The sequence below is a fragment of the Pristiophorus japonicus genome, chromosome 22, assembly GCF_044704955.1.
Source record: "Pristiophorus japonicus isolate sPriJap1 chromosome 22, sPriJap1.hap1, whole genome shotgun sequence".
Lineage (NCBI taxonomy): Eukaryota > Metazoa > Chordata > Chondrichthyes > Pristiophoridae > Pristiophorus > Pristiophorus japonicus.
The window spans coordinates 68473417-68492827 of NC_091998.1; the positions used below are offsets into that span (position 1 = coordinate 68473417).

A 19411-nucleotide genomic window follows, 5' to 3' on the forward strand; every position below is an offset into this window, starting at 1 on the left:
ACTTTAAACGCAGTCACTTGTTGTCTCAGCATAAATTATGCATCAAATACGCAAGATGCACTTTAATGAATTGGCAGGGCTTTAAAACGGGCTGAATAAGGCGGTGTTTTTTTAGACACTTATTCTGGAATGAAATCCCTTCCCAGGTTATTGCTAGCAAGGGTGATTTAGGCAGCGGGCACTTGTGGAGATGTACAGACAGGAGGTGGGCTCCACGTGTCTCTTCTGCCCACCCCGCAGTACTGACGTCTCCTCTACAAAAAAAACATATTGCTTTTAAATAACCCAGCCTCCTCCCCATTTGCTACAGTCTCTGTCAGGCTGCGGTAAGCGACACGTGTTTGCTGGAACACTCACTCACTCACAACATAGCAGCGAGTCAGAGCTGTACAAAGTTTCATTTGGAAGCCTTGCTAGCGACTAATGCCTGAGATCTTCAGCCCCTGAGCAATATATATTTAGCATTCTCTTTCTCGCCCTCTAATCCTGTGCTTCTGGAAGTTGCAAGGTCTTATGACGAGCGATTGGGGACAGATACCCGGGAGAGCAAGGGCAGAGGTCCATCTCCAACGCTGCCACCATGGACCTGAGCCTCTTCAATGTGTCTCTGAATGATTCGGGTCTGGGGAACAGCACAGGGGAGCTGGACACCAAGTTCCTGCAGCCCAAGTGGCAGATCGCCCTGTGGGCGCTCGCCTACTCCAGTATCGTGGCGGTGGCCGTGTGCGGGAACCTGGTGGTTATGTGGATTATCCTGGCCCACAAGCGGATGCGCACGGTCACCAACTACTTCTTGGTCAACCTGGCCTTCGCAGAGGTCTCCATGGCCGCCTTCAACACGGTCATCAACTTCGTCTACGGTATCCACAACGAGTGGTACTTCGGGCCCGGCTACTGCCGCTTCCACAACTTCTTCCCCATCACTGCCATGTTTGCCAGCATCTACTCAATGACTGCCATCGCCCTGGACAGGTGAGGCCCTCACATCTACCGCCGACCCCACACCCCACACCACTCCTACATATGTCCAGCGTTCATTTGCGTATTTACAATCATCTCTCTCTCTCTCTCTATCTTTCTGTATCTTTCTGTCTCTCTCTCTCTCTCTCTCTGTATCTCTCTCTCGCTCTCTGTCTGTCTCTCTCTCTCTCTGTCCCTCTCTCTCTCTCTTTGCCTGTTTCTTTCCCTGCTTCTCTCCATCATTTTCTTTCTCTCGATCTCTCTTTGCCTCTGTCTCTTTGCTTCTCTCTCTCTCACTGTCTCTCCCTTTCTATGTCTCTCTGCCTCTCTCTCTCTCTGTGTCTCTGTCTCTTTCTGCTTCTCTCTCCCATTGTCTCTCTCGGTCTCTCTCTGTGTGTCTGTCTCTCTCTCGTTGCCTGTCTCTCTGTTTCTCTCCCTCATTCTCTCTCTCCCTGCTCCGCTCTCCCATTGTCTCTCTCGGTCTCTGTGTGTCTGTCTCTCTCTCTCTCTGCCATTATTTATGTGTCTCTCTCACCGTCTCTCTCTCTGTGTCTCTCTGTTTTTGTGTCTCTGTCTCTCTATGTCCATATCTCTCTCCCCCTCTCGCTCTCTATATATACACATAGAAAGGTCATTTAAACTCCCCGCACAATCTCTGTGCTAAAGTCCCAGGATCCAGTTTCCGAGTCATTTCACGGAGCTGGGGTGGTACACTACGAGAACCTTACACTTCTCCGCTGCAAATAGGCAGTGTGAAGTCCGACAGCTTCTCCTACATCAGACACTGTGTATCGCAGCACCCCAGGAAGGACGAGGCGTGGGTTTATCCCGCTCCAGTGTCGCCTTCCTCATGGTACTGAGCGTGAGGATGGTTTGCCCCCTCGGTCAGAGTTTCCAGGAACGCTCAGTGTGACTGAGCTGGCCTCTGCATTGGACAGTGCACGGCTTCCTGCAACATGCAATCTGCCCCAATATTTCAAATGTAACCTTACAGGTGCAAAGTTGCTCGACCTGACCATTCACGTATTACTGTGTGCAGACACATACACATTATACACACACAAACTAATCAGCAAGTTTGTCAAATGTATTGGTGCCGATAATTGAATACAGCAGAAAATGCGCGGTCTGATTGATGGGCAATCTAGTTCAGATCTTTCAACAGATCAGCCACCTGTGAGTGTAAATCACTCTCTGCGATTTTAGAAGGAGACAATTTAACGCTTTGTGAGAAATTTGTGGATCTGCTTTGTAAAAACAAATAACAGACGTCTTTATTATTCGTTTAAAATCCATATAACACAGGCAGAGGAAGCTCATATGAACGCTTACATTGAAAGTAACCCTGTGGTGATTCCCAGGACCATTCCTGATAAAGAAAGGTTAATCTTACCGTGTGTTTTCGGCCCTTGTGCTGACTGGGAGGGTGGGGGCACACTCCCTGAAAACAACATTGTACCAATAAATCCCACTCCTTTGGCGGTACAAGGGAGTTATAGCATCATGTTATGTCAGGAGATGACAGACAGCAATCGGTCCCAATAACAGGCAGGCGAGATGTTCCTGAGAACATTATGTGCAGGTTTTTTTGTGTGTGTTCTTAACGAGACTTTCTCTCTGAGATAATCCACTGGCTGATTTGCCCTCCAAGCCTTTGGGGCTTGGGTCAGCTTCTCCCAAAGAACTGCTTCCAAGCTAATACTTAATTGTGTGTAGAATCCATCCCATTGAATTCTTTACTCGTTCATTTCATTCCTCATTGAAGTTTGACGAGAAACCTCTGGGCGGCAGTAGATTGTGACAGTGACTTGTAGCATTGAGGCGGCACACGGTGGTTTAGGAGTCTGTCCTTGGAGAACATGTCCACAGATCCCTGAAGGTAGCAGGCCAGGTAGATAAGGTGGTTACAAAGGCATATGGGATAGTTGCCTTTATTAGCCGAAGCATAGAATACAAGAGCAGGGCGGTTATGCTTGAACTGTATAAAACACTAGTCATGACACAGCTGGAGTACTGCGTGCAGTTCTGGTCACCACATCACAGGAAAGATGTGATTACACCAGAGAGGGTACACCAGAAAGGAGATTTATGAAGAGGTGGCCTGGACTGGAGAATTTTAGCTATGAGGAAAGATTGGATAGGCTGGGTTTGTTTTCTTTGGAACAGAGGAGACTGAGGGCAGACCTAACTGAGGTGCATAAAATTATGAGGGGCCTGGATAGAATGGATAGGACGGACCTATTTCCCTTAGCAGAGGGGTCAATAACCAGGGGGCAGAGATTTAAAGTATTTGGTAGGAGGTTTAGAGGGAATTTGAGCAGAATTTTTTTCACCCAGAAGGCGGTGGGGGTCTGGAACTCACTGCCTGAAAGGGTGGTGGAGGCAGAAACCCTTACCACATTTAAAAAGTACTTGGATGTGCACTTGAAGTGCCGTAACCTACAAGAGCTGTACAGTGGGATTCGGTTGGATAGGTTTGTCGGCAGGCTGGCAGACACGATGGGCCGAATGGCTTCAATCTGTCTTGTAAATTTCTATGAATTCCTCAAGTCGTTTTGTGTTAGCGGGGTTGGGGGAATTTCACATGTTTACAGTTTCCAGCAAGATTGTAAAAGCATTGGGGATAATTGAGGAGGGAGATGATTGGAGGAAGTCTGTCTGCCTTTGACCAATGTCACAGAGCGAGCAGAGCAAGTCCTGGGACCCTGGTGATGTACATTCCCAATCTCACTTGCTGCAACACATCGATGTCTTTATTTATCAAAAGATTCAAAGTGCTCTAAAATGGGCATTGCAGAGGTTGAAGCTGATGTCGAGCAGGCAATCACAGCAGCTGAGACTGAACTTGGACAATAGAAGGCCTTTAAACGGGACAGTCATTAAATGGGACAATCATTTTAGCAAGGTCTGTAAAATGATGTGAAGAAAGATGAGTTTCCTGAAAATTCTTTTGTGTTGTTCTCTCTGTCTGTGCATCATCATTGTGAAGCATTCCCTCTTTAAAGACTGTGATTGTCCTTGGAATTGCCATGTAAGGCTGATCCTCAGTTCAATCAGTGAAAATACAGTCATTAACCGGGCGGTCTGCAAAGACCTGCTCATTACCGCTGAGCAATGTGTCTCCAGCTCCCACACACTGTCAAACTCAATAATACTGCCCGGCCCCTTCCCCACCTCCCCCCACAATATCAACACTCACTCTTCAATCAAAACCATACTTTGCAAAATCGTCGAGGAATAAAAATGCAATTCAGAAATCTTATCCACACAAAGCGAAAGAGACAATGATATATCGGCTTATTTCTCCAACGTAAGCCAGGAGAGGATACATTTAAATTAATTGAAAGTAAATTTAAAATTGATAGACGGTTCTTTGCTCAAGAGGGTATTTATTTATATAAATGCAAGTTCCAGCCAGTACTGTTTGCCGGGAGTGTATCTGGGATAATCGCAGACCGCCTTGATTGTCTAATCTGCATTCCTACCTTTAACTCTAAAGACGGATAAATGTTTGGAATAATAGAAACATAGACATAGAAACATAGAAAATAGGTGCAGGAGTAGGCCATTCGGCCCTTCTAGCCTGCACCGCCATTCAATGAGTTCATGGCTGAACATGCAACTTCAGTACCCCATTCCTGCTTTCTCGCCATACCCCTTGATCCCCCTAGTAGTAAGGACTTCATCTAACTCCTTTTTGAATATATTTAGTGAATTAGCCTCAACAACTTTCTATGGTAGAGAATTCCACAGGTTCACCACTCTCTGGGTGAAGAAGTTTCTCCTCATCTCGGTCCTAAATGGCTTACCCCTTATCCTTAGACTGTGACCCCTGGTTCTGGACTTCCCCAACATTGGGAACATTCTTCCTGCATCTAACCTGTCTAACCCCATCAGAATTTTAAACGTTTCTATGAGGTCCCCTCTCATTCTTCTGCACTCCAGTGAATACAAGCCCAGTTGATCCAGTCTTTCTTGATATGTCAGTCCCGCCATCCCGGGAATCAGTCTGGTGAACCTTCGCTGCACTCCCTCAATAGCAAGAATGTCCTTCCTCAAGTTAGGAGACCAAAACTGTACACAATACTCCAGGTGTGGCCTCACCAAGGCCCTGTACAACTGTAGCAACCCCCCCCCTCTCCCTTATTCTACCAAAGGCAGAATTTTTGTGGGATTTGCAAAATGCAGACGCTTGCACACTCTGCCTGAGCATTTCCAGATATTTCAATGTGATAAATAAATGCAGGTATTATTGTTATTAGGAGTTAAAGTACCAGAGGCATGGACTTCAATGGCCCAATGGCCCTTTCTTGTGGTTAACTGTTCTTATGTCCCATTGGATAGTGAAACTCCTATAACTTCAACAACAATATTGCATCTTTAACTAGTGAAACACCCCAAGGTGCTTCAAAGCATCACAATCAGACAAAAAATGGACTCCAAGCTAAAGAGATATTGTGACGGGTGACTAGCTGCTTGGTCAAAGAGATAAGTTTTAAAGAGAGTTGGAGAAGCAGAAAGGTTTAGGGAGGGAATTCCAGAGCTTAGGACCTAGAAGGCCTACGAGGAGAGATTGAGTAGGATGGGCCGATACATTTTGGAGTTGAGAAGAATGGGAGGTGATCTCATTGAAACATATAAAATTCTGAGGGGGATTGACAGGGTCGATGCTGAGAGGCTGTTTCCCCCAGGCTGGAGAGTCTAGAACCAGGGGGCATTGTCTTACGATAAGGGCTTGGCCGTTTAACATTGAGATACCGAGAAATGTCTTCACTCAGAGGGTGGTGAATCTTTGGAATTCTCTGCTCCAGAGGGCTGTGGAAGCTCAGTCTTTGAGTATATTCAAGGCTGAGATCGATGGATTTTTGTACTCTAGGAGAATCAAGAGATATGTGGATAGTGCAGGAAAGTGGAGTTGATGTCGAAGATCAGCCATGATCTTATTGAATGGTAGAGCAGGCTCGAAGGGCCATAGAGTCTACTGCTGCTTCTATTTTTTATGTTCTTATGAACCAATGTTGGTCAGCGAGCATAGGGGTGATAGGTGAAGAGGACTTGGTGCGGGTTAGGATATGAACAGCAGAGTTTTGGAGGAGCTCAAGTTTATTGAGGGTGGAAGATGCAAAATAGATTCAAATAATAAAATCCTATTCAATTGGCTGGAACAGCCCTAAGCACAGAAGCACAGTGCAGCAATGACTCATAGGTCGCAGCAACCAATCATTGGACAAATCCATGAGCTGAGAGATACCGTTGTTTTGGAAACCTACATTTCATTTGTGAGATCGTTTAGATTTACAGGGCTAATATTTCTCAGAATAGTCACTCTGTTGCTTACAAGTATAAAAAAAACAAGTCACAATAATGCTCGGGGAGTGAAAGCCTGGACTCTGATGGTTGGGTGGTTTTGTTGGTAATTCACTTCTTTGTGGATTTCACTTCACAAGTTGACCACAATGCCACAATACACCGGAGTGCCAACATGCGTTGCCAGCAGGGGGCAAGATGCCCGTGATTCCCCGTGTGTTGAGTGGCCGACAGTAGTCGTGCCGACATGGTGCCATGCTCAGATTATGTATGGGAGACAGATTCTGAGTTACTTTGGTCAGGTCCTCATGGTCAGTAGTAGAGTGTGATTGGTGGAGAACAAAATGTGGTCATCCACTCGTCTCTCTCAGCAGCTGGGAATGGTGTGTGGTGCCGGCTCACCGAAAGAGGGAAGAGTCAAATCAAAGAATACAAATGGGTTGAAATTTTGTGCATACATTTAAAAAGTAATAATTTTACACTTGAGGTACGGGATGTCAGCTCTGGGGAACAGAACATTCATCACCCAGTGTCAGTATTAAGTACTTCCAGATCGGTCTTGGCAAGGCAGATGTGGAGTAAGCCACACTTGGGTCACGTTGTAACTTTCCATTGGGCAATCACAGAATTGTAAGTTACTTTAGCCGTACAGTTGTGTTTCATTTTTTGTTTTATTTATTCATTCATGCGAAGTGGGCATCGCTGGCAAGGCCAGCATTTATTGCCCATCCCTAATTGCCCCTTGAGAAAGTGGTGGTGAGCCACCTTCTTGAACCGCTGCAGTCCGTGTGGTGAAGGTGCTCCCACAGTGCATGCTTTGTTGTAGTGGTTTGGTACAACTGAGTGTCTCGCTGGGCCATTTCAGAGGGCAGTTAAGAGTCAACTGCGTTGCTGTAGTTCTGGAGTCACAAAAAGGCCAGACCGGGTAAGGGCGGCAGATTTCCTTCCCTATAGGACATTAGTGAACCAGATGGGTTTTCCCGACAACTGCACATGTTCTGCCAGCTCCACTGTTTGCCTCTCCTACTATCTTTATTTCTACATATTGCTTGTGCATGTGCCCTCTTCGTAAGTGTTCCATTAGCTGTGGTAGTAACTCTGTTGACTGAAGTGCCGAGCTAATTGGGGAGCTGATTATGACTCAGCAAGTCAACTATCTGTCGATGCAATGAGTGCAGGTGTAAGTGCATCCATGTTCAGAGAGCCCTGTGCTGAAGTCAATGGGGCTCGTAGCTTTCTGCGGCATGGTGAACCAGAACTGCTCTTGAGATCGGTGTCGTCCAGCTGGCCTTGTGCTTCACGATGCAAACCATTGCTACAGGCTGTCACCGCGTGGTCTCTTTGTGCACAGAGCCATAGGTCAAAGCGAGGTCGCAGAGTCCTTCTGTGATGGTTGCCTGTAAGCATTATCCAAGTGAGCTGCCGGATTTTACGCCCTAAAGTATCAGTAGCAGCAGTGTGAGCAGTCTGGAGATGTGCTCCTACAGCAACAAGAACAACTTACATTTATATAGCACCTTTAATGTGGTAACACATCCCAAGGCGCTTCCCAGGAGCGTTATTAAACAACATTTGACACTGAGCCACATGATGAAATATGACAGCAGATGACCAAAAGCTGGGTTAGAGGTAGATTTTAAGGAGCATCTTAAAGGATGAGAGAAAAGGGGAGAGGTTTAGGTAGGGAATTTTGGAGTTTAGGGTCTAGGCAGCTGATGGCACAGCCACCAATAGTGGAGCGATTGGAATTGGGGATGCGCATGAGGCCAGCAGTAGAGGAGTGCAGAGATCGCGGAGGGTTGTAGGGATGGAGGAGGTTACAGAGGTAGGGAGGGGCAAGGCACCACCTGCTTTGTCTATTGGTGGCCTAACTGTGGTGCCCGGTTCAGTTGCCACTGGTGTTGTTCCTTGGTCGGCATCAGATGCAGTATGGACATCCAGGCATTTATTCTTGGCACTGGTTTGGTTGTGGAGCCAAGTGCCTGCTCAATGTTTAACAGCCTCAGTTAGTCCCACTAACAAAGGGCTCCTCACTGCTGCCAGGAGCCACTGCTAGACCTTCAGCACCAGTAACCAATGCTTCACCCTGTGCTGCCTCATTGCCAGCATCAAATAATGGACACAAGGTGCCTGTACCTGGGCTGTAACTTGATGCAAGTGTGGGTGATGACTTGGTGCCGCAGAGAATGCAGCTACGCCCTGAACACCACTGAATTCTCCACACTCTGTGACTAGCTGAGATCCGATTAGTACTGACATTAATTAGTACATCTTCACATTTATACTGTTTTCATCGCATTAAGCTATGAAGCACTGGTGTATGCATGGATAGACTAGTGCATAAAAATAATGCAATCATAGAATATATAATTATAGTACAAATCAGGTGGTCCATAAACCCTCTAAGCCCAATGCCCACAATCTACATAGCCTATGTCCCCCTGAGGAAAAGAGTGTTTGAAGACCAGGCCCTCAAAACTGTCACCAAGCTCATGGTCTACAGGACTGTAGTGATACCCGCCCTCCTGTATGGCTCAGAGACATGGACCATGTACAGTAGACACCTCAAGTCGCTGGAGAAATAATACCAACAATGTCTCCACAAGACCCTAAAATTCCCCTGGGAGGACAGATGCACCAACGTTAGCATCCTCAACCAGGCCAACATCCCCAGCATTGAAGCACTGACCACACTCGACCAGCTCCGTTGGGCGGGCCACATTGTTCGCATGCCCGACACGAGACTCCCAAAGCAAGCGCTCGACTCGGAACTCCTTCACGGCAAACGAGGCAAAGGTGGGCAGAGGAAACGTTACAGGGACACCCTCAAAGCCTTCCTGATAAAATGCAACATCCCCACCGACACCTGGGAGTCGCTGGCCAAAGACTGCCCTAAGTGGAGGAAGAACATCCGGGAGGGCACTGAGCACCTCGAGTTGCATCACCGAGAGCATGCAGAAACCAAGCGCAGGCAGCGGAAGGAGCGTGTGGCAAATCAGTCCCACCCACCCCTTCCCTCAACCACTGTCTGTCCCACCTGTGACAGCCACTGTGGTTCTCATATTGGACTGTTCAGTTACCTAAGAATTCATATTAAGAGTGGAAGCAAGTCTTCCTCGATTCAGAGGGACTGCCTATGATGATGATTCAGTGCAGCATGCTTTCTGCAGCAACACATCATTTCCTCTTTGTTGACACCTTGTTCCCTGTAATCTGTCATTAAATATAAAGGCAGTGTGAATTCAGGCAGGATGAGGGGAGCCGTATCTGTTCCGTTCCAGCTCCTTATTCTCCCGAGCATGTAAAATGTAATTTGTAGCTAAAACCTTGCTACTTCTACCCGAATGTTTCTGTGTGTGAGCTGTGTTTTCCAACACAACTCGCAACGCTGAAATTCTCCCCCATGCATGTCCTTCATATCCACATCTCATTCCTTTGTCTGTAAGAGGATTGTTTTTTTTTACTTATTGACATCTTTAACAACTTGTACTTAAATATATCTCCGTGTTAAAAAAGGATGAACCCCTTGCCTTAATTTGATGCCCATCCAAGTCACAATACCTGTCCAGCCAGTGGTGGCCCTTGAATTCAACAGGTATGTGACATCCTATCGTGGTCCTTGCGTCCAGTGCGACTCTGTGGGAAACCATTCTCTCTCCTTCCCCGTCCTCATTTCCAACCACAAAAGGTCATGTTTTTTCAAATATGCTCTCAATCATGATCTGTGCAACAAATCTTCCTAAATGTTTTGTCGTGCCATTTGTGAAACATCTTGTGCACAGTTAGATAGCAGAGATATTCCTTACTTACTCTGACTAAAGGACAATTGGAAAGTCAAGAGGCATGAAAGGAGCATTTGTGCAGGTAGAAACATAGAAACATAGAAAATAGGTGCAGGAGCAGGCCATTCGGCCCTTCGAGCCTGCACCACCATTCAATATGATCATGGCTGATCATGCAACTTCAATATCCCATTCCTGCTTTCTCTCCATACCCTTTGATCCCTTTAGCTGTAAGGGCCACATCTAACTCCCTCTTGAATATATCCAACGAACTGGCCTCAACAACTTTCTGTGGTAGAGAATTCCACAGGTTCACAATTCTCTGAGTGAAGAAGCTTCTCCTCATCTCGGTCCTAAATAGCTTACCCCTTATCCTTAGACTGTGACCCCTGGTTCTGGACTTCCCCAACATCGGGAACATTCTTCCTGCATCTAACCTGTCCAATCCCATCAGGATTTTATATGTTTCTGTGAGATCCCCTCTCATTCTTCTAAATTCCAGTGAATATAAGCCTAGTCGATCCAGTCTTTCTTCATATATCAGTCCTGCCATCCCGGGAATCAGTCTGGTGAACCTTCGCTGCACTCCCTCAATAACAAGAATGTTCTTCCTCAGATTAGGAGACCGAAACTGTACACAATATTCAAGGTGTGGCCTCACCAAGGCCCTGTACAACTGCAGTAAGACCTCCCTGCTTCTATACTCAAATCCTCTCACTATGAAGGCCAACATGCCATTTGCCTTCTTCACCGCTTGCATACCTGCATGCCAACTTTCAATGACTGATGTACCATGACACCCAGGTCTCGTTGCACCTCCCCTTTTCCTAATCTGTCACCATTCAGATAATATTCTGCCTTCCTGTTTTTGCCACCAAAGTGGATAACTTCACATTTATCTACATTATACTGCATCTGCCATGCATTTGCCCACTCATCTAACCTGTCCAAGTCACCCTGCAGCTTCTTAGCATCCTCCTCACAGCTCACACTGCCACCCAGCTTAGTGTCATCTGCAAACTTGGAGATATTATACTCAATTCCTTCGTCTAAATCATTAATGTATAATGTAATTAGCTGGGGTCTCAGCACTGAACCTTGCCGTACCCCACTAGTCACTGCCTGCCATTCTGAAAAGGACCCGTTTATCCGGACTCTCTGCTTCCTGTCGCCAACCAATTCTCTATCCACGCCAGTACATTACCCCCAATTCCATGTACTTTAATTTTGCACACTGATCTCTTGTGTCGGACCTTGTCAAAAGCCTTTTGAAAGTCCAAATACACCACGTCCACTGGTTCTCCCTTGTCCACTCTACTCGTTACATCCTCAAAAAATTCCAGAAGATTTGTCAAGCATGATTTCCCTTTCATAAATCCATGCTGACTTGGACCGATCCTGTCACTGCTTTCCAATTGCGCTGCTATTTCATCCTTAATAATTGATTCCAACATTTTCCCCATTACTGATGTCAGGCTAACCGGTCTATAATTCCCTGTTTTCTCTCTCCCTCCTTTTTTAAAAAGTGGGGTTACATTGGCTACCCTCCAGTCCATAGGAACTGATCCAGAGTCGATAGACTGTTGGAAAATGACCACCAATGCATCCACTATTTCTAGGGCAACTTCCTTAAGTACTCTGGGATGCAGCCTATCAGGCCCTGGGGATTTATCGGCCTTCAATCCCATCAATTTCCCTGTGTAGGGAATACTGTGACTGGCTAGTTCTGGGTTGACTAAGAAATGTGCATTGTAAATCTTAGCTGCTGCAGAGCTGCCATCGCCACATCTCTCTGAAAACAGGGCAATGAAAGCTTTATTCCCTTCGCAACTGGAAAGGAGCAGGTAGACTGTGAATTCAGGAGCAAGATTTGGTTACAAAAGCAAAATTTGCAGAGGCTGGAATCTGAAATAAAAGGAGACATTTCTGGAAATACTCGGTTGGTCAGGCAGCATCTGTGGAGAGAGAAACCGAGTTAACGTTTCAGGTCGATGACCCTTCGTCAGAACATTGGTCTGAGACGTGAACTCTGTTTCTCTCGCCATAGATGCTGCCTGACCTGCTGAGTATTCTGTTTTTATGGAGATTTAGTTACTTGTGATCAGACATGACCATAATAGGACTGGCGAAACAAAATGTTTGGCCTAACTAAATGTTCGTGCCCTTATAAGGTGAGAAGGAGGTTGTGAAGGTATACTTGGATAAGAACTGGAATGCTGAGTGATGACTTTGATGAAATGAGTCCAAAATGAGTTTTTGTGTCATAGCTCATTCAGCAATAGAAACAACCCTGACAGGAAACACTCAACAAGAGGTAAACTATGCACAGACATGATCAGATTTGTCAAGCACACTCCTATCTTGAAGTGAATCTGACAGTGTTTTACACTTGGTATGTCAGACGTTTAAATTAGGTTTGCAATTTCTGTCTCCCTCGGGAATCCTGCATAATTAGACATGGTCTCGATGACTAAAGTTCAGATAAAGGGAAAGAAAGAATTACATTTATATAGCACCTTTCATGACCTCAGGATGTCCCAAAGCACTTTACAGACACAGAATTACTTTTTAAGGATAATCACTGTTGAAATGTAGCAAACGCTGCAAGTTATTTGTGCACAGCAGCATCCCACAAAAGGCAATGGAATAATGAGCAGATAAGCTGTTTTTAGGTCTTGGATAAATATTGGCCAGGACACTGGGGAGAACTCTCACGCTCTTCTTTGAATAGCACCATGGGATCTTTTCTATCCACCTGAGAAGGCAGACAGGGCCTCGGTTTGACGTCACATCCAAAAGATGGCACCTCTGACAGTGCAGCACACCCTAGCACTGCACTGGAGTGTCAGCCTGGATTTTGGGCTCAAGCCTCTGGAGTGGGATTTGAACCCACAACCTTTTGACTCAGAGGCAAGAGTGCTATCCACTGAGCCCCAGCTGACTAATGTTTTGGAAGCTGGTTTTGTCCAACCTTTGTTTGCCTCTACTGCCCGCTTCTGATCAGTCCTGGGATCAACTGGATCCAATTCAGGAGTGTTTGGCAACACTGATCATGGACTCGCTCAAATATCTGTCCATCTCCGCTTTAAATATATTCAATGACCCAGCTTCCACAGCTCTCCAGGGCAGAGAATTCCATAGGTTTACAACCCTCCGAGAGAAGAAATTTCTTCTCATCTCCATTTAAAATGGGCGACCCCTTATTCTAAGACTATGTCCCCTAGTTTTAGTTTCCCCTATGAGTGGAAATATCCTCTCTGCATCCAACTTGTCGAGCCCCCTCATGATCTTATATGTTTCGATAAGATCACCTCTTATTATTCTGAACTCCAATGTGTATAGGCCAAAACTACTCAACCTATCGTCATAAGTGAACTCCCTCATCTCCGGAATCAACCTCGTGAACCTTCTCTGAACAGCCTCCAATGCAAGTATATCCTTCCTTAACATTGTGGGCCTCCCCTGAGAATACCACCGCAGGTCGGGGCTATAAATAGAGCTAGCACGCCGGGCCCTGGAACATTGGGGGCGAAGGTGTGGCGAATGAAGGTACGGGGCCCAGAAGAGGCGAGGGCCCAGGGGCAGCACGGGCCCAGCCCACACTGCGATATGTGCGCACTAGGTCCGTGCAGCAGAGCAGGTCTCAGTCATCCTGGGTAACCCTTGCCACTGGACCAAGACCTCACTCTGTCAAGCCCGTGTGGTGGCTGGTGTGCAACGGTCACCCCACGTAAAAAAAATCCACGCACATGCATCTTCCACCCCCTCAATTGGAGTTCAGGACTGGAACATCAGGTCCTTCATTGAAACATTAGTGAACTCTCGTGGAAGCAAGTCATCCTCGTTCGAGAGGACGCCTATGATGATGATGATGATTGATTTAGATGTAGCCAATTGAATTGCTACTTGCTTTAGGAGCAACATTTTTTTTACGGATTAAAGCTAAAAAAATCCTATGCCCAACAGTTGTATATAATGAAATGTTCACTTCTTGTACATGTCATGTAGCTCTTTGACTCTGTGTGAAGCTGTTTAAGCAGCATCAACGCTGCAAGCTGTATGTATGCCTACAGCTCTGTATCGATTGTAGCTTGCTGTGCTTTGCTTTCAAGCAGAATGAAAGACAATTAAGAAACCTAAGGACAGTTAGAAATTAGAAAAGGCCATTTGGCCTTGGAACTCCCCCATCTCGTACTTCAATTCTCTCAACCGATCATCTATGTACATATTGATTGGCCCGCATGTCTTTTGTCCCTTCTATCTTCCCAAAGGTTCATTTCAAAAGATTTATAACACTCTGAGCCAAAAGTTCTTCCTAATATATCTATTGCACATGCATTATGTTACCTGAGTACCATAGGAACATAGGAACAGAAGTGGGCCATTCAGCCCCTTGAGCCTGCTCTGCCATGCAACTAGATCATGGCCGATCGGTACCTCAACCCCATCTAGCTGCTGCGACGACCCAACTCTCATTTTAAGATTGTGTCCCTCATTGTTGTTTGCCCCATCAGAGGAAATAGATTCTTTGGGCTGGATTTTCAGGCTTCTGCCACCCCTGTTGGTGCCCCGGAGCGGCGGTAATGGCGGTAGGGAGGGTCTCCGGGCAGCCAGCCAGGAAACCAGTTGCCGGTTTTGTGGTGACGCAGAGCAGCACTGCCCGGGAGCATCGAGCCGGCGTGCAACACTGGCGGTTTCGACTGCGCGATGAGGTTTGTTGTGCGCTGACCCTATAGTGGCCCAAAGCACGCCGCGGTGGGACCAAACGGTTAGAGCTGTCCCGGCGCCGGTGACTGAAGGAATTGGTGAATGAGGCAAGTTTGGTTGTGTTTAGTTTTATTTTTGCAATGTCGCTTATTGTGAGGGATTTAAGGTATTGGGAATGTTTATTGTGCCCCGAGAGAGGCGACCCCTCCCTTAGTGTCCCGCCCCACACTCAGGCCCCGCCCACACCCACAGCCCCATTCCCACTCAGGCCCCGCCCCACACTCACACACTCAGGCCCCGCCCACACCCACAGCCCCATTCCACACTCAGGCCCCGCCCCACACTCAGGCCCTGCCTCACACAGGCCCCGCCCCATACTCAGGCCCTGCCCCACACTCGGGGCCCCGCCCCACACTCATGCCCTGCCCCACACCCACGGCCCCGCCCCACACTTGGGGCTCCGTCCCACACTCAGGGCTCAGCGGATGAATTTTGCCGACTGAGGCGCCAACTGTTTCCGGGCACAAACTTTACCGCCCCGCCGCCATTACCGCCTCACCACCGCCATTACCGCCCGCCGCCGCTATTACCGCCCGCCGCCATTACCGCCTCACCGCCGCCATTACCGCCCGCCACCATTACCGCCCGCCGCCATTACCGCCCGCCACCATTACCGCCCGCCGCCATTACCGCCTCACCGCCGCCATTACCGCCCACCGCCATTACCGCCCGCTGCCATTACCGCCTCACCGCCGCCATTATCGCCCACCGCCATTACCGCACCGAAATGAGCAGAACCAAAAAACCAGCCCCAAATATCTACCCCAACAAATCTTTTTAACATTTTAAACACCTCAATTATATCATCCCTTAATCGTCTACACTCAAGGGAATAAAAGCCAAGTTCATGCAACCTGTCCTTATCATTCAACTCTGAGCCTCGGTATCATATTGGTGAATCGGTACTGCAACCCCTCCAAGGCCACAACAACAACAACAACTTGAACGCCTTTAACGTAGTACAACATTCCAAGGCGCATCACAGGAGCGTTATCAAACAAAATTTGACACCGAGCCATATAAGGAGATATTAGGGCAGAGATGTGGGTTTTAAGGAGCGTCTTAAAGCAGGAAAGAGAGGCGGAGAGGTTTAGGGAGGGAATTCCAGAGCTTGGGGCCCAAACAGCTGAAGGCATGGCCACCAATGGTTGAGCGATTAATATCGGGGATGCTCAATAGGCCCAAATTGACAGAGTGCAGAGATCTCGGGGGATGTGGGGCTGGAGGTGATTACAGAGATAGGGAGGGGCGAGGTCATGGAGAGATTTGAAAACAAGGATGAGAATTTTAAAATCGGCGAGCTGCTTAACTGGGAGTCAAAGTAAGTCAGATTCACGGGCAAAGGTGCTGCCCAAGATACGGACATGAAGGGCCCATGTTCAACCCCCCCACCCCCCGCCTGCTCTGTGTGGAGTTTGCTGATCTTAGCTCGGGCACCAGCTGAGATACTGTGATTGATTCATTGCCCCTGGCCTAGGGCAGTAGCTGAGATACTTTGATTGATTCATTGCCCCTTGGCTAGGGTTAAGGAAACATCACGTGCTGAAAAAGGTGCATGTATGGGCACAAGGTGACAGGGTGTTAATATGGCCTTTCGTCACGCTGGCTGGGTTCACACGAAGGTTGGCCACTTCAGAGAGATGAATGCTGCTGTCCCTTCACTGGAGGAAGGAAGGAAATTGATTGATTAAAAAAACACAATTAGATAACTATGAATAAATACAACTTGTTTCAACCTTGCTTTGAGTACCGATCAAATAAATTGCGATTACTGAGTAATTGTATTCTGCATGTGTCGACGAGCTGTCTGAAACACTGGGGTCTAGGCTGTGGAGAGGATCAGCATTGCTCGTTAAAAAGCATGATAAATACTGCAACACTTGATAATCACATCACACTCATTGCAAGACAATTTTGTACCGGAGTCGATTTGCATGCAAATATATCCAGAAGTGCAGGTTCAAGGCAGATGATCAAGACTCATTAATAAATGTCAGCAGAATAAAGTCACTTAGTGATTAATTCAATCTTTGCTTGTCAAGAAAACCACAGGGTTTAATCGGAGATGGTGATGGATTAAAAGGCATGGGGTGCAAGCTTGCCCTTAAGGAGGTTCTGTGAGGTCTATATTCCATTCGGGAACTGCTCAGTGTGTGTAGCACAGGTAACTTTTGCAGTGACATTCCATCCTCTCCAGCTCCTTCCACCCATTGTCATGTCTGGTGCAATGTATTTGATTCACGGGTTTGTTGTTTAAGAATTCATAGCAACACATTGCTTTTAAGAACTAGTTGGTTTATTAACAAAGGTTTAACAATCACACTACACATTACCAGTTCATCCACCAGGCTCACAACCACCTGCCCCATTGTGGATCCCCCGAACCTAACTGGCTGGGGTTTTATTGAGTCTTGTGAACATCACGTGACTGGCTAAGCTACTCCCAACTCAACAGCTCTACAACTATTTTAGATAGAGCTTCAAGTGCCCCCTTTTAGTTAGTGCACCAGAACCCACAAATTTCCAAATCAGCTGGGAACCTTGCCAAATCAAATTAAAATTTGGTTGACGGGGGTGATGATGCACTCTAGTCCCTCTGGCGCCCACCTCTCGTGGAAGGCCGCGAGCGTACCGGTGGACACCGCGTGCTCCATCTCCAGGGACACCCTGGCCCGGATGCACGCATGGAAGAGAGGCAGGCAGTCAGGCTGAACGACCCCCTCGACCGCCCGCTGCCTGGACCGGCTGATGGCCCCCTTGGCTGTGCCCAGGAGCAGTCCTATGAGGAGGCTCTCGGACCTACCCGCTCCCCTCCGCACTGGGTGCCCAAAGATCAGGAGTGTGGGACTGAAGTGCAACCAGAATTTGAGGGGTAGCCCCTTCAAATATTGGAATTGGGGCTGCAATCTCGCACACTGAACATACACGTGGAACACGGACTCCTCCAGACCACAGAAAATTCAGGCGCCAGAAGCTCCACAAACCTGTGAGCATATTCACAGGTGCATACATTCCAGCTGTGGAACTGTAGACAGGAATCCCCTTTCAAGCACTGTGTGACATGGACTGTTTAAGCTCTAGTGTGCAGTGGCACTGAACTTCCTGACCCACCCCCTTTAAGAGCTGAACAAAAAGCACCTCTCGTTGCCTGCTACGTGACATAATGAAGGTCACCAGTACATTTGTATCAGTGCTGTGATTGGCACCCCAGTGTTCGAAAGCCCCGCAGCACTCAATCAGGCACTGTTTGTAGAATGTAAATACCTTTCTCACCACATCTGCCTCAGGATTCTGCAGTTGAAGGAACCTTCTGATTTAGTACTCGTTATTGGTGCAGCTTTTAAAATTGTGCATTTTGAAACAATGCTAAAGATTTTATTTACAGATTAGCGAATAAGACCCAGTTATCAACCGACGGGCGTGGCAAGAGTAGAGTCCATGATAGCCACACCAATCATCCCCGTGCTTAACTTGCCTCCCACCACTGGAGCCTATGGCATGTAACCTGCCCTGACTCAGATCCCTCTCCTCCACTGGCTCAGCACCTGCAGGCACTGCAAGGGAAGATCCCGCCAGGATTCCCACTCCTGATCATTACCTCACAAGTTGGCACCGCACTTTAGGAATGATCTATTGTCTTTGGAGGAGTTGCAAGTACAGATTCAGCACACTGGGCTAAAGGGATCAGGTCATATAGACTAGGCTGTATTCCCTGGAAAATAGAAGATTGATGGGTGATCTAATTGAGGTGATTAAAATGATTCAATAGGGTAGGTACAGAGAAACTATTTTCTCCGGTGGGGGAATCAAGAATGAGGAGATGTCATTTTAAAATTGGAGCTGGGCAGTTTAGGAGGGAAATCCGAAAGTACTTTTTCACTGAAAGTGCAGCAGAAATTTGGAACTCTGTACTCCCAAAGGCTGTGGATGATACGTGTCAATTAGAGTTTTCAAGACGGTGCTCCTAGATTTTGTTATGCAAGGCTATGAAGGGCTGTGGAGGAAATGTGTACAATTGGAGCAGAGGTCCAGCTCAGCCATGATCTAACTGAGTGGTGGAACAGGTTGGCGAGGCTGAATGGCCTCCTCCTGTTCCAAATGTGAGCCGTGCTAGAAAATGTGGAGGAATCACCATGAGGTAAGGAGAGCATCGGGTGTCGGAGATGATAATCCTCATGGTGGAATAGCCAGCCAACGACCTCTGCCTGGCCTCATGCAGGAGGTAAGAAAGGTTTGCAAGGCACACAGTAGAAAGAGAGAAGTGCTCAGATTCGGCAGATGGTCTCGGAATATTCAAATAGTTAGGGCCTGAATTTGATGGACTCGCCGCCCTCTGCTGCCGACATTCCTCCTCGGGCTCCGCCCACTGCCACTTTGGATTTGGGCGGGAGCGGGCGGGAGGGGAGAGCTGCTGGGAACCGCCCGCTGACCGAGTGGCACAACTGAGCTCCCACCCGCCGCGATGCCAGATGGGTGTGGGCGGGAGTCGGCGGGAGTCGGCGGGAGTCGGCGGGAGTCGGCGGGAGTCGAGAGTCGGCGGGAGTTGGCGGGAGTCGGCGAGAGTCGAGAGTCGGTGGGAGTCGGCGGGAGTCGGC

General features: G+C 47.6%; 1 protein-coding gene across 1 annotated transcript in view; it reads left to right on the forward strand.

Moving 5' to 3' along the window:
- The first annotated feature begins 580 nt into the window (after nt 1-580).
- The window catches only part of LOC139234801 (substance-P receptor-like), a 243136-nt gene continuing 224305 nt past the window's right edge, over nt 581-19411 (forward strand). The window contains exon 1 of the mRNA XM_070865491.1: nt 581-972. Within this exon, the coding sequence (XP_070721592.1) occupies nt 581-972 (392 nt within the window). The remainder of the gene's footprint in view (nt 973-19411) is intronic.